Source organism: Anolis carolinensis, chromosome 3 (genome assembly GCF_035594765.1).
Source record: "Anolis carolinensis isolate JA03-04 chromosome 3, rAnoCar3.1.pri, whole genome shotgun sequence".
NCBI classification, from domain to species: domain Eukaryota; kingdom Metazoa; phylum Chordata; class Lepidosauria; order Squamata; family Dactyloidae; genus Anolis; species Anolis carolinensis.
In genome coordinates this window covers 278268582-278290474 of record NC_085843.1, presented here as the reverse complement: position 1 = coordinate 278290474, position 21893 = coordinate 278268582, and the positions used below count along the sequence as shown (strand labels likewise).

The following is a 21893-nucleotide window of genomic DNA, read 5'->3' as shown; positions in this document are numbered from 1 at the left end:
ATTTATGAATTTAGCACCAAAATATCACGATATATTGAAAGCATTGACTACAAAAATGCGTTGGATAATCCAGAACGTTGGATAAGCGAGTGTTGGATAAGTGAGACTCTACTGTAAATACTACATAGCATTACTGCGCATGGAACTACTTTTTCTGTCAAATTTGTTGTATAATATGATGTTTTGGTGCTTAATTTGTATAACGATTACCTAATTTGATGTTTAATTGGCTTTTCCTGAATCCCTTCTTATTATCCAACATATTCACTTATCCTGCCGGCCCGTTTACGTTGGATAAGTGAGACTCTACTGTATATTTCTAATCTTATATTATCTGCTCAGAACTGGATTATCTGAGGCCCCTTCTTCACAGCTGTATAAAATGCACACTGAAGTGGATTATATGGTAGTGTGGAGTCAAGATAATCCAGTGCCAAGCAGATAATATAAGATTATAAATGGGTTATATAGCTGTGTGGAAGGGCCTTGAGTCTACACTGCCATATAATCCAGTGCAAATTAGATAATCTGTGGAAGAAGTCTAAGTGAGGCCTAAATCGGCCTGTCCCCTAACTGAAACCTGGCTGTCCCTTGGCTGGTTGCTAGGCAACCAAGTGGGCAGAGATTAGCCCTCTAAACTGGCAGCAATTGGATAAAAAAAATTATTGCTCTCCCTCTAATTAGGACTTTATTTTTCTTTTCTTTTTGTTGTATCAACCTTGAGGCGTGGATGATGGGTTGTGTTGTCAAATTTTGAGGTTGAGGGGCCTGTACTTTTGTTGTTTTGTGAATTGCCGTGATGCCGTCACTCTTTTATATATATAGATAGAGCTGAAAAGAACTACAAAAGTCATCCAATCCAACCTCATTCTGCAATCAAAGTACTCCCAACAGATTGCCATCTAGCCTGTGTTTAAAAATCACTGCACTCCAAGGCAGCTTTTAAAAGCATTTCTATCAAAAGCAGGCTGAGGACCCCACCTTGCAAGTACAAACAGCACATTTTATGAGACCGAAGGGGGGGACAACAGGGTGCCAATGCGTTCCAGCTTCTCGCCATGTCTTGTCACCTTCAAAGTAACAACCTAAACCAGAAGAAGGAAAGTCAAAGTGATGCCCATAAATTCTATCCAAAACAGGATTACTCCCTCCATATCATTCCATGCATGTGTATGTGATTTTCAAAAGACGTTCTCTATCTACCATCAATGGCAGAAGTACAGGAGGCATTTGCAAAAGAGAGAGCTTTCTCCATGGCAGCAGCACAATTTTGGAATACTTACCTGATGCATATACAACTTCACTTCCTTTTCAATGCAGCAAACACACACCGATGTAGACTGGTGCTTAGAGCATAATACATTTCATAGTTTTTAAACGTGTTGCCTATTTTAAATTATGTCTTTGTTCATTTTTGCTGAACAATTTGATGTCTCTTGTTGTATAATTTTATTTGTCCTTATTAATAGTGTATGGTATTAATCTTTTCATCCTTTGTAGTCGTATGGAATTTAGCCAGCTTTGGCCATATAGATATTGATGGTTTTGCATATGATTTGAAAGAAACCCAAGTTTGAATGGTAGCACATTCAGGACTTTAAATTTATTTCACCTCGCATTTAATGCAAAAAAGATTTTTTAAAAAGTAACGTTTTTTAACAAATGAAGCTTGCTGATTGGTGCTGAATCTGTGCAAACATTTTTAATGTGTCCTCCTAAATCAAATATGATATTTATGCATAAAATTATTTCTAAATATATATATTTCAAGGGGGAGGGAAGCTCCTCCCCCCAAAATCCCAAAACAAATCAGAAGTCTGTGTGGAACATGGCCACACAGCCCGAAAGACATACAACATCCCTGTGATCCCGGCCATGAAAGCCTTTGACAACAAATCAGAAGTCTGTTTGCTTGCAAGGTAATCAAAACAGTATTCGACAGATTGGGTCCAATTTTCTGCTTGTCTCTTTGTTTTGTCCTCTCCATCTTACCTCCACTGTTGTCTTGGGCTTTCTCAGCTCCCTGTCCTTCTTCCTTCTTCTCTGTTCAAAAAGAGATGATGAGGAGACACCACACAAATACACAGAGGATACAGACGGGGGAAATATATTTGAAAGACCATGGACATTTGAGTGATAATGATAGCTCTGACTGGAGAACATGTGCGGTAGAAGGTTCAAAAAGATTTAGTGTTGTAAGTATATTGAGTCAGTACATGTAAGCTCAGCTTGCAACACATTTGTTGAGGTTACCTCGAAATATAGAGGTTTCTTCCTTCGGAGACAAGGCTCCATCCTGGCCATGCTCCCTTCGTCCCAGAGGCTTCTGATTGGCTCCTGGAGCCAGGGCAAGGGAGGGTAGGAGGGAAGGAAGGAGGCTTCAACACCCTTTCCTGCTCCTTCTGCTTCTTAAAGGTACAGGACGCATTGGGATTCTCCTCCCATTCTTATTCCTATCCTGTGCCATGAAACTTATTATTTTATACTATTATTATTACCATATTATTAGCCTCATATTCTGTTATTATATCCCATTATTATATTATCCTATTAATGTATATTATATCATTATATTCTATACTAATATTCTATTATTATTCTATTATATTATCATATTATTATTATATTATTAGCATATTCTGTTATTATTATTATATTCCATTTTATATTATCCTATTAATATATTTTATATAATTATATTATATTCTATTATTCTATTATATTATCCTATTATTATATTATTATTATGCTATTCTGTTATTATATCCCATTATTATATTATCCTATTAATACCATATTATTATCATCATATTCTGTTATTATTATATCCTATTATTATATTATCCCATTAATATATTGTATATCATTATATTATTATTTTATTATTCTATTATATTATCATATTATTATTATATTGTATTATTCATGACTACATTGAAACTAGAATAGAGAGAAATCAGCGTGGAAACCTTGTGAAACCTAAACTGCAAGAGGTACCATAGATTGTTGTACATGTAAATAATGGTAGTAACAATAAATTCTTGATAGGATTTGCAGTTTGTCTGGTTATGCTGGTTTGTGATGACAACTACTTTACAGTATATAATAAATGTTCATTTTGTTGTTCAACAATAAATGTGAGCTCTTCTTCATGGAAAAATAACACATCCTCTGAAAATAAGACCTAGTGCATCTTTGGGAGCAAAAATTAATATAAGACCCTGTCTTATTTTCAGGGAAACGGTACCTCTAGTGATATTACTGTTTGGCTGCACTAGATCTCTAAGCATCTAATGAGTTGTATTGGTTCACAGAATTGGGAAGAATATAAAAGACAAGATCTAAAACAAGTGTCTGATGCCATCTGAATGTCTACAACCCATCAACTCCACACCGTCTCCATCCCCAACCTGATGCTGCTGTGTTTCATCTTGTCTTGTCTTACCTTCATCGCAGACCGGACAACACTGGTCCCTTGGTTGCACTTGCTGGGTGCAATTGAGGGGCTGGCACAGGACAGGGTCACAGATCACAGTGCGCTTCTGTGGAGCAAGATGGGAGAAGAGAAGAAAAAGAAGAGGCGTTCCTTAGAAGCTGGACTTACAAGGTGAAGAAAAAAAATAGATTAGCCCCCACTCTTCAAGTCTTTCAGGTGAGTTTAAAAACATGGCTCTTCAGACAGGCCTTTGACCCTCTGTAATCTATGGTCAGCTCAATGATCCACCGATTATGTCGCTTCATACTTCGATAGTTACTGCAGATAGCCAGCTTTACTCACAGGTTCTACTGCATTTCAGGGAATTTTACATTTCTTTACAGTTTTACAATTTTTTTAAAAAAAATAATATTTTTATTAGTGCTTTCCAAGAAGATTATAATACACAAAAACAATATAGACACACGGTAAGACTTTACAAAAAGAAAAAACAAACAAACAGACAAAAACAAACAAACAAAACCAACAACATAGAAACACCCCCGTGAGTCCCCCAGTGAAAGAAAGAAGGGGGAGAAGAGAAGAAAAGATAGAAGAGGGAGAAGAGGGGAGCAAAACAAAATAAAAATAAAAATTAAATTAAAAAAGGGGGACAATGGAAAAGGATATACATAAAATAAGATAATATCGAATTACCTATAACATTATTCTCCCTCACAGATATGCATACACACATATTTATTAATGCATCTATGCATATATATACACATACGCACACATATATGTTGCATCATTGACAAAAACAAAATCCAAACTTCAGACCAGTTGTGTAAACATAAAAATAAAAACATGTCTTCCATCAAATGTCTGATGTCTTTATAGTTTGTACCTTCCCTAATTGATCATCTTATAATAATAGACCGGACTCATCTTCTCCCTCTATTTGGCATGAGTATCAGGTCAATTAAATCATTATCTTAACATTAGCATTGTTCAAGTACATCTTAATTTGCTCCCAATTTGTTTGTTTTATAATTTTTATAATGTTATTAGCTGGGCTTTTATGTGCATTGTTGTTTTTATACTTATGTCACTGTGTATATACTTATGTATTGTTGTTTATATGCGGCACTTGGAGTGCTTTTGTGTTTGGTGAGGCACCACCAATCTTTGGCACTGAAGGCTAAAACCATGTAAAACTACAGCTCCCATGATTCCATAGCACAGAACCATGGTGGTTCAAGTAAGGTCAACCTGCATTCATTCCACACCAATAGGGAGATGCTCGTTAGTCCCCAAGAACAGCTTGTCATGTTGCCCTCTGCTGGACACAATTGCAACAGTTCCATGCAATGCTCAAAGTGAAGATTTGGCGAGTCCTTCAATCCAGGTGCTCCAGTTAGGATGCTGCCCAGATCTAGCAAATAGTCACCAGATGTTCATGAGTCTGTGCAGAATTGGCGGGAGGGTCATTTAATGGGGTTAAAAAACAGCACTTAGTTTTCTATAGGCATTCCATACACTTTGCTTATATGACTTACTCTCCCATTCACACCAGACACACAGGATGCTTTGATAAACTAAGGGCCTCATCAGACATGCTTTATATCTACATATTTATAAATATTTTGGAGCCCCCAGTGGTTCAGTGGGTTAAACAGCAGAGCTGCTAAACTTGCTGGATGAAAGGTTGGCGGTTCGAATTCGGGGAGCGGGATGTTAGCCCCAGCTTCTGCCAACCTAGCAGTTTGAAGACATGCAAATGTGAGTAGATCAACAGGAATTGCTTCGGCGGGAAGGCAACGGCACTCCATGCAGTCATGACAGCCACATGACCTTGGAGGTGTCTACGGACAACACCGGCTCTTCCTCTTAGAAATGGAGATGAGCACCAACCCCCAGAGCCGGACACGAATAGACTTAATGTCAGGGGAAAACCTTTGCCTTCTATAAATAGTTCAAAAATGGGAGTTCAATGGAGCCCAATATACAACGCAGAACAACTTCCTCCCATTCCCTGTGGGACTACATTTTAAAAAAATATGTTTAAAGTGTGTAGAAATTGAAGTTTTGGGCCTCGGTTAGAAATTGTCTTCAGAGCTCCCCATTTGCACAGAAACAGACATAATTTATTCTTCAGGAATGGCACAATTTCTATAGATCACAACTTTGCTATGGCTATATTTCCCTCCTTCTTAGACCTAGATTTTGGACTTGGGTAATTGCAGTTTCCCTTTTAAAAAAAGAGAGAGAAGAAGAATGTAGAATGGGCAGGGACTACATTTGCCTGTGTGATAGCTCAGAATGTGGAGGATTACAATGTATATGGACAAAAGTACATTGTGCGTGAAGGGAGTGAATATGTTATCCCTTTCCCTTATAAACGGATCAATGCACTATGGTAAGAAGACGATTCCCACCGCTTCTCTGTCTCATGGGATGAGGTCCTAGGGCTGGATCTACACTGCCATATAATGAGGTTTCATAATGCAATTTAACTGCATTGAACTAGACTATATGAGATTACACTGACAATAATGGAGTTCGATGTACTGTATATACTTGAGTATAAACCTAGTTTTTCGGCCCTTTTTTTAAGACTGAAAAAGCCCCCCTTGGATTATACTTGGGTGAGGGTCCTGGTTGGCTTATATTTGGGTCAGCTTATACTCGAGAATATATGGTGCATTTATTATTTTTCTCTATTATTATTGGTATTATTACATTTATTATTTTTCTCTATTATTGTTGCTACTATTACATTTATTTTAGTCTATTTTTATTATTATTAATACATTTGTTATTTCACTCTGATATTATTATTACAGTTATTATTTTATTCTATTTATTATTACATGTATTATTTTACTCTATTAATATTAAAAAGATACATAAGCACATTTACATTGAAGAAGATGAGAATAATTATTTAATCAGAGTTGGACAGTCTTACCTTAAATTTGAGCTTTATGTAAATATTCAAAAACCTACTGATGCCTCAATTAATGTAATTTTATTGTATCTATTTTTATTTCTGAAATTGACCACTCTTGGCTTATACTTGAGTCAATGTTTTCCCACAGTTTCTTTTTGTTGTAAAATTAGGTGCCTCGGCTTATATTCGGGTCGGCTTATATGGTAATTAAACTTCATTGTGCAACTGCATTGTATGGCAGTGTAGATGGAGCCTGGCTTACATTAAGACTCTAAGGCTGGAAGGAGGCTAAGGGAGCAAGCATAAAGTGGCTACTTAGAAACCAGGTGACCAATTAAAACCCCAGTAGGGAGCTTAATGGTTTGGATTTTAAAAAACAGGAAAAAAGAAGGACATGAAAATAGACATTTTAGAGATTTCAGTACAAGAATTGATTGTGGAGACCTAATTTACTTACTTGGCAGCTACATATGGAGCATTTCTTGTCGTAGTTTGGAGCCCAGCGGGAGCCATGCGGTCGGTGCTGTCCCTCAAAGAAGCAGGAGTTGGGGTCTTTCTTCAGCTCTTCAGGCTCCTTTGGGTTCAGATCCTCCAAGACCTCCTCTTGGGGGCTGTTGGGGGATAGCCGGATGCCTCCTGCTTCACAGTGGTTAGGAATGTGCACCTAAGGAAAAGAGGGGCTATTATTTATTTATTTATTTATTTATTTATTTACAGTATTTATATTCCGCCCTTCTCACCCCGAAGGGGACTCAGGGTGGATCACATTACACATATAAGGCAAACATTCAATGCCTTTTTAACATAGAACAAAGACAAGACAAACATAGGCTCTGAGCTGGCCTCGAACTCATGACCTCTTGGTCAGAGTAATTTGTTGCAGCTGGCTGCAGCTGGCTGGCTGCTCACCAGCCTGTGCCACAGCCTGTGAAGTGGAAGGTGGTTCAAACAAATGAAGGGATCTCAGAGCAAAACAAGTCAGAAACCCAAGATAAATAAACTGAGGCTGTCATACTTTGTCCATGTCATGAGAATACATGACTCACTAGAAAAGGCAATGATTCTTGGAAAGGTAGAAGGCAACAAGGAGGAAAAAAGGAAGTACACATTCAGCCAAAAAAGCCATGAATCTCCTAAGTTTGCAAGACCTGGGCAGAGCATTTGAAAGATAGGTATTTGTAATATTTCCAAGTAAGCATCAGGCGAAATGATGCTTCGCCAGCTGGACTACATCTCCCAGTAGTCCTCACCTTTTGCTTTGCTTGCCAGGGCTAATGGAGATTACAGCCTAGCAACATCTGGTGGAGCACAGAATCCTCACCTTGTTATCACACTTCTATGTACTGCCAAGTCGGCATCCTTTTACGGCAACATCTGCCGTAAAATCCCATTTGCCTCTTGATTCAGGGCCAATCCACCTGCCTACCACCCAGAAGTGCCAAGCACCCTGCAAATTCTTTTAGAACAGAATGGCATTTAGTTCCTTTTCAATTCCTGAACAGGCACCGAGGTACAGATGGACGGACGGCACACGTGCCACAGCTTTTGCTTGATGCCAAGGCAGCTGGCAGCCTCCCAGCTGAACCCGGCTTCTGGGAAGCCATTGGTAATGTTGGCCCAAAGCCTGGCTAAGGCACGCGGCGGACGAGGGCCCGTCCTTGCATATTTCCCCTGTTATGCATTTCCCCACTTCAGGCATCAGGGGAGCGAGGACTCCGAAATGCCTGGCAAGGAAACTCCTCTCCGCTCGGCCAAGATCTAACAAGGAGGAAAACGCTGTGGCAAACCCTTCCTGGAAATATAGCTGACTTCATCTTCAAGGACACTATTATGAGCTAAGGAGTTACCTTTTGGACTATAACGCCCAGAATCTAATGGCCATGATAGTTGGGGGATTCTGGGTGTTATAGTCCCCAAAAGGAATTTTTCTCACAAACCCTGGGACATATCACCACCAACATAATCTGCTTGGAGGCGGATTCAAGTTTCCCTGGGTTTTTAGAACAAATTCTATTTAAAGACCTTCAATGAAGAATAATCTACAAACTTCTAAAACCTAATATTCCACTGACAGACAGGTCTTACCATCAGGAAGTTCTCCCTACAAATTCCAGAATCCCCCAAACTCTAAAAACTCTCTGAGCCTCTCTTAGGGAAAAAAGGAGTAAGAACTCTAATGTTAGCAGTTGCTAAGAATATAAAATACAGAAATTAAAATCTTGGCAAGCAGCAGTATCTGGCAGCTAGCCATGCGTCTACATTTTCCTGCTTGCTAAGGAACACAGAATAATTTTGGAAGCTCTCTTTCTCTCTGTGTGACCTCAGTCACTGTCAATTTACAATGGCGTTTTGACACTCCAGGCTTTCAGACCATGCCCAAAATGTCCCTGGGAGGGAGATAATATTTTGGCAAGACTACCCAGAAATCTCAACTCTGTTTCTCTCAGTGGGTCAGTGCAAGATGTTCTTGTAATTTATTTACTGCATTCCAGTTTTAGAGTTTAGATAAGAAAAGATCTGATGGCGCCTTTTTTGACAGGACCTTTCAAACCCACCCAGACAATGGCTCCAAACTGCAATGTCTGCTGCCTGTTCCTTCTGGGATGATTACAGTGATTGCTGTTTGCTCAGAAGCTAAAGAAGCAGGGGACGAGCTGTGATACAGAAGGGAAAAAATTGTTTTTGTATTACAATTTCTGTAACTCAATGACCATCTTGGCTGAGGGACTCTGGGACAGTGGTGTCACAATCAATTGCACTGGGTGACACCATCAGAGTGGAGGACACCAAGCAAGAGATGCTCCAGTCTCGCCTGCTTTTCCATTTTACTAGGCTAAAAGTTTACAAAAGTTTTCATTTCCTGGAGGTGGAAGAGAAAGGTGGTGAGGGCACTTAGAGGGAGTAGGAGAACCATAAGGAGAGTGGATCACTGGATCTTGGCCCAGTCTGAGTTGCCACATCTCTTGCCCATTCTGTTGCTTCACTATTTCTCAGGACAAGGTGCAGTCACTGCCAACTGTGCGCTCACTCTGTCCAGTGCCTCCTAGATGTCCACATAGTATCATACAGCTCGAGGAGACTACAAGGGCCACATACTCCAACCCCATTCTGCCATACAAAAACACACTCTGCTTAAAAGCCTCCGGAGAAGATGACTCCACTACACTCCCAACAACATATTCCAGGACTCACAGCTCTTACCATCAGGATGTTCTTCCAAATGTTTAAGCAGAATATCTTTTCTTGAAGCTTAAACCTATTGCTCCATTGTGCCCTAGTCTCTAGAGCACCAAAGAACAAGCTTGACCCCTTCACAATATTCAGGTATTTATACATGACTATCATGTTCCTTTGACCATTTTGTTTGCCCTGCTCTTGACAAGTTCCAGGTAGTCTGGAAAGTTCCAGGTAGTCTATCTCCTTCTTGAATTGTCCTGCCCAGAACTGGACACACAATCCAGGTGGGGCCTGAACAAAGCAGAATATAGTGCTGTTGTTACTTCCCTCAATCGAATATCATTCTATTCTGCATTGGTCAGACTCTACCTGGATGCCATGTCCAAGCAGTTCCCAAAGAAGGATGAGGCAATGTGACCTGATGTGCTGTTGGTGAGCTTTGGAGCCATTCCTTCTCCTCACCCTGCCAGATCCCTGAAGAAGAGGTACGGACCAAGTTCCCAGATGGCACCTCTTTCCTGAGAACATGGCAGGGTGAAGAGAAGCAAGAGCTCTATTGCTCCCCAACAGCAAAATTGGACTACTTGGCTGCACAAGCATGCTACACCCTTCAAGCTGACGGAGCACACATGTTCCTGGTCTCTGACTTCAAGTCCCCAGTCAGGAAAGTAGAGTTGATGGTGCAGAGCAGTGTATCCACTGCTCTGCACCATCACCTCTACCTTCCTGGCTGGGGACTTGAGGTCAGAGGCTCCTATGCTCTGGTAAGGCAACCAGGCATCTAACCACAACAGGGTTATGCTGTTTCTGGGAGCTGGATAAAATATAAAGATGAATGAACACTGAGGCATTTGGGCAACCTTTGGAGGCACCAGGGAAGGCAGAAGATATGGGTGCCTTAACATATAATTGTTCAAGCACTACTACCTTTTTTTCTTTGCCCCATGCCACCTGATTAGTTGGGTAGAAGGGTATAGGGAAGGTGTTTACCCTTTTTCATTTTCTTTTTTCCAAAGGCTAACCCTTGCTCCCAGTCATTGCTGCCAGAAATGCCATTGCGCCCATTGTGGCTACGATTCTGAATTTAACTTACACCTCAATGTGGGTAATACCATGAGTTAGTGTAGTAGATGAGACACAAAGTCTAGTGATGCCACTGCTCTGGGACTTCATAGAACTTTCCTTAGCTTGGCAAAACACAAACATGGTGTCCGTCTGTTCCTCAGCACTCAGAAAAAGACGGCTGAATTTGGCCAAGTCTGGCTCCCCTGGTCAATTTGAAAATTCCCAGTCAGACCCATCACTTTCAGAGCCAAAGAACATCTTGATAAGGCTCACAAAATGTCCTCCAGGAGGTTCTTCATGGCCGTGTGAATCTTAGCACAGCCAAAAAACACCAGGCAAAATAAGGAGTGTTGGATGATCCACCAAGGATTATTTACGGAGAGCCAAAAGGCCAGGGGAGTTTCTTGAAAAATTGAAGAGCAAGTTGGCCTTCCCTGCTTGCTGATGTTTGAGAGTGAAATTAGAGCTAACAAGAGCAGCCACATTTATGATCCAAACTCCTGTCCCATTCACCTAAAAGGAAGGGAGCTGTACATGAACGGAGCACACCAAGGACCTGCTCCTTGAACTTAGAAAATTACATTTAAGTAACTTTGCCATTTGTATGATTTGTATGATAAAGTAGGATTAACTCCAGGAAAGTTTATACCAAAATAAAACTATCATTTCTTTCAGTTTCAAAAAAGAAGTTAGTTGCCATTGTAGTAACATTATTTCATTGAATTATAAAAGAACAGGTTGAGCAGCCTTTATCCAGAATTTTGAAATCCAAAATAGCCCAAAATCTGTCCAACTGGGTGGTTGAGATAATAACACCTTTGCTTTCTAATGGCCAAAGGTACACAAACTTTGTTTCAAGCACAAAAAATATAAAATGTTGTGTATAATTTTACCTTCAGGCTATGTGTATAAGGTATATATGGAATATAAATGAATTTTATGTTTAGAATTAAGTCATATCTCCAAGACAGCTCATGATGTATGTGTATGCAAATGAAATATGTATTCAAAAATCTTATTTAAAAAAATCCAAAATCCCAAATGCTTCTGGTCTCAAGCAGTTTGGCAAAGAGATATGCAATCGGTACACAGTTCTTTGTTGAAAGAATCACACAAAGCTTTCCCTTTAGAGGGAAAAAGAGCTACTAAAATCCATAAAAATAACTTCCACAGCTGTTGACCATTTTCTCTATGGGCGTCTAGATGTCTTGAGACATTCTTTGCCAGTGAAGATGAGAAAATTTGCATCCCTAACAAATAGTGTTGCCAGGTTTCCAAAATAGTAGCATGAAACAGTCAAAATTCATGACGTTCAGGATCGACAATCAGGAAGCCGCTAATAACAAGCTTGCGTTCTATCTACATATCAAATGAAAGCACAGATTTCCTTGTCATGCATTTCTTTGTAAAATTAACATATTGTCCACATTCATAAATCACATCATGCTCACACTTCTGCCTTTTGAAGGGCTCTTATCACAAAATACAGCGTAATTTGGGATCTTGTTTGGTCTATATAACAGGAAAAGACATTTTGTTTCCCAGGCTTCTGTTTTGTTGGCGGATCTACACAAAATGTGAGCATTGTCTGACAGTGTCATCCAAACATTTGCAAACAAAACACAGGTTCTAATAATATATCAAACCATGATGTGAGCAATAAAGCAAATCATGAACAATTAGCTGACCTGAATTCATTGCCTGAGGTGGCTAGTTCATTCTAACTATATGCACAGATGTCTATAATACACAGCAAAAAAGGAAAAGTATGGTATATAATATAGTACAAGGAAAGTAATGTTCAAATTATATACTTCTATTGTATTGTAATCCTTTATACATGCAAAATGTAAAAAAAAAATTATATATTCAAAACTGTATGGGTAAGAAATTGTGGTTCTACACCCTTTCAGGTCTGAACTGGGTTTAAATAAACTCAGTGATTGACCGTAGCCCCGTCCCTGTTGTTCATCCAACAGGTAATGGTAACCTTATTTAAAGTATCAGTTCAAATAAACAACATACAATATAGTGTAGGTACCCTACTGTTATCCAAATGGATTTATACAACTCTTAACATAAAGATATACAATGTAGCATCACTCACTAATAGAAGGGAGTAATTCTATTTTTGTATCATTTATATAAAGAATTTACACAATACTTTTGATTTCATTTGAATGATTGACTTTGTACAATACTTATACAGTGCTTGAGAATATTATCAAGACGTCGGCAAGACTTTTGTTTAGTATCAACTAATCTTATTTGTTAGAACTGGATTTAAACAAGAGACTGTAACAGTTTTAATTGAATTCAAACTTGAAGTGATGTTACATTGTATATCTTTATGTTAAGAGTTGTATAAATCCATTTGGATTTACCATTTACCATTACCTGTTGGATGAACGACAGGAACGGGGCTATGGTCAATCACCGAGTTTATTTAAACCCAGTTCAGACCTGAAAGGGTGTAGAACCACTAGTTCATTCTGACCCCTAGATGCCTTCTTCCCTAATCCCAAATGGTTTGATCCCAAGAGAGGGAAAGTACTCTTTACATGCTCAAAGGATGGCATGGATTTTAAAAGATTCTATATGAGAGTTGGTGTGTTGTAGAGGATTGACATTGGTCTGTGATTCTGAATCCCTTCTTGGCCATGCAAGCCCAGAGGGTCAAGCTATGGCAACACTGTGATAGGTTGGCCCTATGCTTGCCTTAGAGCAGGGGTCCCCAAACTAAGGCCCGGGGGCCGGATGCGGCCCTCCAAGGCCATTTACCTGGCCCCCGGCCTCAGTTTTAGACTTAGGCTCGCCCAAAGTCTGAAATGACTTGAAGGCACACAACAACAACAATCCTACTTAACTTGACTATCTCATTGGCCAGAAGCAGGCCCACACTTCCCATTGAAATCCTGAAAGATTTACAGTATGTTGGTTAAAACTGTTTTTATTTTTAACTATTGTATTGTTCTTTCATTTACTAATATAGTAGAGTCTCACTTATCCAACATAAACGGGCCAGCAGAATGTTGGATAAGCAAATATGTTGGATAATAAGGAGAGATTAAGGAAAAGCCCATTAAACATCAAATTAGGTTATGATTTTACAAATTAAGCACCAAAACATCATGTTATACAACAAATTTGAGAGAAAAAGTAGTTCAATACGCAGTAATGCTCTGCAGTAATTACTGTATTTACGAATTTAGCACCAAAATATCACGATGTATTGAAAACATTGACTACAAAAGTGTGTTGGATAATCCAGAAGGTTGGATAAGTGAGTGTTGGATAAGTGAGACTTTACTGTATTATTATTATTATTATTGGCACAAAGACAGCATAACACAGCAAACGAGATATATATATGTATGCTGGATTTCGTATCACAAAATCACAAGTTGAACACTTCCCTGGTGTTTAGGACTGTGTGATGTATGATGATGATGATGATGATTAACAACATTGAGACTGGGTGGCCATCTGTCAGAGGTGCTTTGCTTGTGCTTTTGGTGCACAAAGGTAGAAGCGGGTTGGATAAGATGGCCCAAGGTGTCTCTTCCAACCCTCTTTATTATTTTTATTATGATTATGAATAACATTGAGGCTGTATTTCGTCCCGTTTGTTTGTTTTTTTACTTCAAAATAAGAGATGTGCAGTGTGCATAGGAATTTGTTTCTAGGGTTTTTTTTTCAACTATAGTCCGGCCCTCCAACGGTCTGAGGGACCGTGAACTGGCCCCCTGTTTAAAAAGTTTGGGGACCCCTGCCTTAGAGTAATCATAAATTCAAAACAATGTAATGATATTCCACAACAACAACAGATTCTTTGCAGACCCAGATCTAATCAGATCAAAGGTTTCTGTAATTACTTCAAGAATAAGGGAAGCCCCACAGAGATAGAGAGAGGAGTAGACAAGTATCCAGCACCTACCTTTCCCCGCATCTCTCCTCGAGGGTTCGCTTTGGTGCTGACTTGAAGGAAGGCTGTGCCTTGGTCCAGGTGACGGAGCAGCTCCCGGTCAAGGTCTTTCACAACCCCTTGGGCCTAGGGGCAAAAGAAGAGCACATCATTGGGGCTCTAGACAGCTGTGCCAAACATTGTGCTAACAATTTAGACCTTCTAGTAAATTGAGATAAAAGAAATGTTTTAAGCTGCACATACCTCTTCCATGGAAGCCAATTTAGATGAAAGGAAAATGAACGAATCAATGAATAAATGACCACATTCAGAGCAAACATGTTTCACTGTCAAACTGCTAAGGTCATGTATCCAAACACCAATAGTGCATTGACACGATTAAAACAATGCCCTTTAAACCTATGCAAAACCTTTCTAGAAGTATAAATACAAAAGATTTTTTTAAAGGCTTTCCGGAGTCATTTTCTAAATGATAAAAAAGTTGTATCATGTTGAGGGAAGGACAGCAAAGACGGGGTCCTCCTGGCCTCCCTAGGGAGTGGCTTCCAAAGTCTGGGAGCAGCCACTGAGAAGGCCTTGTTTACTTGTGGCACAGAATTCCTTAATTTTAGCATTTCCAAGGAAGAGGTCAGAAATGGGGGGGGGGGAGAGAGATTTTTTTTTTGAAAGATAGCAGTTTTCAGAATTCCCTACTGAGCATATTGTCTGGGTTATTCTAAGAGCTGTGTGTCACACCTAAGGATAGCTTCACCTTGCTAAAGACACCAGGCTGCACTAAGATCATAGTTTTTTGTAGTTTATTAGGAAATAAGGAAAAGATAGTTCATAATAGGTAAAAGTTCAGTTTCAAAAGATAGTTACAAAAACAAGGCTGTAAGAACAAATCCATGGAAACATTAGACATGAAGCAAGGTGCTTAAAATGAAACCAAAGTCCCAAAAACGAGGATACATCCAGGCTATAAGATAATACAGGAAAGCAGAATTGGTTCTTGATTCAGGCGAGGAAATTGCTTTGACGAAGATTTCCCTCTCAGCAGACTGTTTTAATAGCATAACATGAAGGCATTTCTTTTCCCTTTGACCTCCCTCTTATTTGCTATTCTGAGACTTCAGCACAACCCCTGAAATTCCAAACGACTAGCCCGATCTAGAGAAGCAGCCTCATCGCTTTCAAGGCCACAGGGCTCATTAGTGTTATCAGGCTGAGGCTGGGAGCTACTCTCCCTTTCTGCTTCTTGTACCTGAAAACTATCATCAGTAACAACATCATTTCTTCCCGTGGGAAAGCCTCCCTGCTCCTCACCTCCCACAGCAGAAACACTTTGCATTTGAGTCATCTTGAAACTCATCCTGAACCTGAATCCCATCATCCTGAAACTGCATCCCAAAATCCTCATCAGAGTCACACAAAGGCTGAGTCACAACACTGTGTTACAAAAAGGGTGATTTTTCCAAGCTCCAGAAAAGGCCCTGTTAGCATTTTCAATCAAGTGCCCAGAACCTGGAAAGTTACTTTTTTGAGATTCGAACTCACAAGTAGTGTTTCCAAGCTCTTCAACGTGCCTTACCTCGGTGCCATAGAAGCCCCTAAGCAGACGCCGGTGCTCCCGGAGGCTGCTCTCCCGGAGTTCGCCCAGTTCAGCAAATCCGTGCAGGTGAGCGCTGACGGTGCCATCATCTGCCCTGCCGAGGCCGGCCACCACGATCTCATAGTGTAAGTGGCAGTGGTCATCCAAAGACACCCAGGCATGCCCAGCAGACCCAGTGCTTACAGGAGGGGACACAAACTGGCCAGCTAAGGGGATGGGCACTTCTGCAAAGCAAAGGGTCACAAGTCACAAACCCAGGACTCCTCCAAAGGAGAGCGATGTAATGGGAGGTTGCCAACATAACCAAGATCAGGCAAATTGGGAAAATAGGAACTAGAATAAAGACACATCAACACTTTTAGATAGAGCAATGAGGAACAAAGGGAAACCTGTGATGCATTCTTGCTGTCTTAGTTTTCTTTCCACCTGTCTCTTAGCTCTATATAGTACTATTGTTTTGATTTTCTGCCTGCATGTAGGGGTCACTTCTCCCTTCTCCTCAAACATTAGTGTTTTATTGTCCTTTGTTTGCGAAGGTAGCATCATGAGACTTCTCTCTGCCTCAAGATGCCTTATAATCAGGCATGAGAATCAGCATTAGGGACACTTTTTCCAAAGTTAGGCAACTTTTTTTGTCTACCTACCCTTTTATCTGAGATATATTACCTACAACAAAAAAGTAATCCTTACCATAGCATCCCACATAATTTCTCTCCCATTTCCTATCTTAAGCTCATATTTGACAATGGTCACACTGCACACTGCTTTGATACCAAATATTCCTACAAATAAAACCTCATATAGTCTTTAAGAGCTTCTCTGCACTAGTGATAAAAACCCATATTCACCCCAAATCCAGCACTAGTAGTTTTCATGTCACACTGCGACTTCTAGTAAGAGTTTTGCCTTAATCTGACCTTCATCTCCATTAAACAAAGTTGGGGGGGTACTCTGGAGTTTTTCCAGGAGTTGATAGGTATTTAGGCAGCAGGATTAGGCTTAATCAATTGTCAACGGCCATATCCCCATCATCAACCCTTTCCTATATGGGGAAGGGCATTGGTCAATCACGTCTCACTGCTGTAATTCTTCTCCTGTTACTGAGATCCCTGTGGTAGTTGCATCTGTGAAGGTCAGAATGGGGCAAGAACAAGAGGGCCACTCTACCCTAACCTTAGTGATCACACAAATGCCCCTTTATGACCTCAGCAGATGCATCAGGTGACAGCCAGTGATTGCAGGAAGCTCTGTTGCTGGTGAAGAGTGGCGGTGGTGAAACATGGACAAGAAGATGGAGCTGATGCAGTTTTAGCTCATCTGGACCATCTAGACACCATGTGGCATTGATGTGAGTTCAGCCTGGGCATGATGCAGCCAGTGATTTTTCCACCCAATTGGAGCAAGACCATGTATGTATCTAATCTAATTAAAAATATCAAAAGTTCCAGACTTTTTCCTCATTCTTTCCCATTTTGTTTTGGAGAGACATGCATGTTTTGTTTATTACAGAATATTTTCTATCAACTTCTGGTAGCACAGACCATATTTATTTCATTTCTAACTCTGTGACTTGGGAACAAATCTGAGAAATACAAGGTGCCTGGTTCAAGCACCATCACAAAGTGGGCACTCAGGTGACTAGAAAGTGACAAATGCAACCCCAGACAGAAACTAGATTTCATTATGCTGTTTTTGTTTCGTTTTTTAAAAAACCTTTGGAAACATTCTAAGCCAGATCCAATAAACTGCTACAAAGAAGCCTCTCCCAAGGATGTGAATGAATGGATATGGAAGAAATAATAAACAACAAATCCTGCCAAACACCAACATGGTGAGAACTCATTTGTCTTTAGGGCAAATTGACAGAGCCTCCAGGGAGCAATTTACTTCCCAATGCCTGTGTTCAGTGGAACTAAAGCTCAGAACAGTTATTTATTGGTTTTGAATTGCAACTCCCAGAATCCTCCAACCAGCCTAACTACTACTTATGCTGGCTAGGAAAGATTCAAGGTTTCCATTCCATCTCTAAGCTCCAAACAGATTTCAGTTCAACTGTGCAGGAAATAGTTCAAAGTGCTTGTTTTTAATAAGTGGGATTTTTCTCATTACTCTTCCTAGTTATAAATACTCTTGAGATGAAAGTTGTAGCAACAACAATAATACAAAAATAAATATTATTTTAAAACTATGGTACAATATTGAATTTGCCAAGATGATTTATGCATTGTGTGCTTGTCCTAGTGAAGCTGCTGACACTGACTGTCTGGGCCAGACAGACGGCACAGAACGTTATGGCCGGAAAATGACAAAACATGGGCGGGGTGAGAGTAACAGTGTGCTTGCAGTCCAATTTGTGTGAAGAAAGGAGAAATTATCAGTTTTATTGAGATCAACATGTCACACAGCATCCGAGGTGTTGGGGATAAAAATGATATCAGATGGCATGAAGTAACGGGAAGGCCTCGTATCTTCCAACAGTACCAATTTGGCAGGGACACTCCAGATTAATTTTCTTTCATTCCATTATTCAACTTATTTTTAAATATCCCTGGTTTGTCTCATCCACTAACTTTTCACGTTGTCCTTTGACTATTTCAGTTGCTGCAAATTGTGTTCGAAGAGCAAAAGAACAGTACAATCCCTGGATCCATGAAGGATATGTTCCTGGATTTCACTTGTATATGTGAAACCATATATAATAGCAAGCTCTATTCTTTTCAAGGGGATGAACAACAGAGATACCAGGAAGATGGTGTAATTTGTATTATTTGTACAGAAGGCCTTAAGTGAACAAGTGAAATCGTGGACAACTGAAACCACATATATCACTTCTGCAGATATGGAGGTCCTACCAAAGTTAACACTACATTGTCACAGGTGTGGATTGTTATTCTCAGGGCAGGATAAAAATGCATCCATCCATCCATAGATGCACAATTTATTTGAGAATCAATTCGCACTCACCAAAGCACAAGCAGGCTTTCAATGAGTATGATCTCAATGCATTTTGTTTGAAAGTGAAAGTACACTCAGCCCTCCAAATTTGCAGGTTTAATTTTTACAAGTAGGATTACTCATGGATTTGATTAATATGTTGCAGTACAACTCTGTGATGTAGCAACATCTTAACAAATCTTATCTAGGGTTTGTTTGGGTCACTATGATTCTATGGCTAGAATTTGGTGGAAGTTTGACCACAGAATTGTGGTAGAACATTTAAGAGATTCCTACAGCATTGGACAGTAACAGCTTCCCTCTGCATGAGATCTTAGGCAGTACTGATTTATATGGGTGACTCCATATCAGGGTGCATCTACACTGTGGCGCAGGCTGGTTAGTAGCCAGCTGCAATAAATCACTATGACCAAGGTCATGAGTTTGAGGCCAGACCGTGTCGGAGTGAGCACCCAACAGTTAAAATAAAAAATAGCCCCTGCTCGTTGTTGACCTAAGCAACCTGAAAGATAGTTGCATCTATCAAGTAGGAAATTTAGGTACCAGTTATGTGGGGAGGTTAATTTAACTTATTTACGACACCATAAAAATCATCCAGCAGCGTTTGGAATGAGGAAGTAGGCATCACAGTGGATGATGAAGCAGCTGCTCCCCCTGTGGCCGGAATCGAGCATCCCCTCAGGAAGCTGGAAGCTGGAAAAGGTTAAATTGCCTCTTTGTCTCTGTCTCTATGTTCATATGACATTGAATGTTTGCCATGTATGTGTACATTGTGATCCGCCCTGAGTCCCCTTCGGGGTGAGAAGGGCGGAATATAAATACTGTAAAGTAATTAATTAATGGGTCTATCAGATTAAAAATGCGAATGTGAAGGGCCAGATGTACCTTGATAACGTTAAATTCAGGGCTTTATTCGCAGTGGAAACAGTATGAGGGGGATTGAGGAATGAAACAGAGAGCTGCGATCTAGAAATGGGGTTGCCCACCACGGGCCTTTCTGTCAGTACCTTGGTGTCGTGCCAAGAGTCCGTTGTACAACAAAGAGTTGATCTGCCCCCGCAACTCCCCATCTTCAAACTCCTCGGTGGCCACATTTAGGAAGAGCTCATTCTGGAGCAGCATGTGGGCATCCCGGCCGCTCACTTGCCTCCAGGCTCCGCTGGCCTGGACAAAAGAGGGAGAGATTGGATCAGGAATCAAAACACACAAAGGAAAAAAAATCATGAAACCAAACATGCATTGAAAATGTGACCTTTGCTGAAATTGGAATATATTGTCTATGTTTGAAGATCTTCAGTGCTGAACAGCATTAAAGTGGAAGTTAGGCTTCACAGTTAACCAAGGTATGATATCTGTGCTTCCTTTAAGCTTCCTATATCCCAGAGGGAATGTTGATTTAGCTCTTGGGACCCCAACTATAATGTGGTAAAAGATAAAGGTTTTCCCATTTCCAATCATGTCCGACTCTGGGGGTTGCGCTCATCTCAATTTCTAAGGCGAAGAGCCGGCGTTGTCCATAGACGCCTCGAAGGTCATGTGGCCTTGCAGTACCTATTGATCTACTCACATTTGCATGTTTTCAAACTGCTAGGTTGGCAGGAGCTGGAGCTAACAGCGGCCGCTCATGCCGCTCCTGGGATTTGAACCTGGGACCTTTCGGTCTGCAAGTTCAGCAGCTCAGCGCTTTAACACACTTCGCCACCGGGGCTCCTTTGTAATGTGGTACCCCTCAATTATATGTTGGCCCCCCAAAAAAACATTTTCTTAGCAACCACCTTCGTTTCAGGAGGCTACTTCTGAGCCTCCATTACTCCAAAACAGCTACACGTACATTCAGCAATTGGATAAAGTGACTATACATATCTGTTGTTTCCTACAGATACAAAAATTATGGCCAGCAATGACCTTCCATGCCCCATTGAGTGCCCACTCTTGCTTCTGTTTCAAGCTTCTTGTTGCTTCTTGTTTTCCACCACAATACTCACAACTCCATCTCTATAGCTGTGTGTCATGTCATATAGGATATTGTGTTTATTTCGTCTGCGAGGTTTGGTCTCCAGGGTCACACCAAGCACCTCGCTCCCTGTTCCTGCCACCTGGACCTGTGGGAGAAGAGAAAGGCACCAGAGTATTTGATTGTCTGAGCTACAATGAAAGAACACCTTACATCTACACTGTAGAATTAATGCAGTTTGACACCACCTTAATTGCCATGGTTCAATGATATGGAATCATGGGAGTAGTAGTTTTACAAGGTCTTTATCCTTTTCTGCCAAAGAGCACTCACTGGTCTCTCACTTCACAGGATTCAACTATAGCAGCTGAAGTGGTGTCAAATTGCATTAACTCTACAGTCTTGATCAGGAGTCCTCAAACCTTTTAAACAGAGAGCTGGTTCACAGTCCCTCAGACTGTTGAGGAGATGGACTATAGTTTGAAAAAAACACAAATTCCTATGCACACTGCACATATCTTATTTGCAGTGCAAAAAACATGAAAGAACAATAAAATATTTAAAATGAAAACCATTTTTAACTTACCCATATTTCAATGGGAAGTGTGGGCCTGTTTTTGGCTGATGAGATAGTCAAGTTAATCAGGACTGTTGTTGCTGTGTGCCTTCGAGTTGTTTCAGACTTAGGGTGGCCCTCAGTCTAAAGTTAAGGGTGAGGGTCAGATAAATGACCTTGGAGGCCCGCAGGCCTTAGTTTGGGGACCCCTGGTCTAGATGTACCCCTAAATGGAGATCACAGCTACATGGTACTGATGAAAACATGGTGGTTAAAGCATACCTTTGAACATTTCACCA

The 21893-nt window shown here is 40.4% G+C and overlaps 1 protein-coding gene across 2 annotated transcripts in view; it reads right to left on the bottom strand.

Moving 5' to 3' along the window:
• The window catches only part of chrd (chordin), a 71343-nt gene that overhangs the window by 9882 nt on the left and 39568 nt on the right, over positions 1-21893 (bottom strand). The window contains exons 12-19 of one of the 2 annotated variants that reach the window (XM_062976824.1): positions 21070-21186; positions 20092-20248; positions 16109-16353; positions 14551-14664; positions 6829-7035; positions 3446-3542; positions 1993-2043; positions 982-1085 (exon numbers count right to left, since the gene is read on the bottom strand). In XM_062976824.1, the coding sequence (XP_062832894.1) occupies positions 982-1085; positions 1993-2043; positions 3446-3542; positions 6829-7035; positions 14551-14664; positions 16109-16353; positions 20092-20248; positions 21070-21186 (1092 nt within the window). Of the gene's footprint in view, positions 1-980; positions 1086-1992; positions 2044-3445; positions 3543-6828; positions 7036-14550; positions 14665-16108; positions 16354-20091; positions 20249-21069; positions 21187-21893 lie in introns of those variants that run through there. The other variant, XM_062976825.1, reaches the window with a different exon arrangement.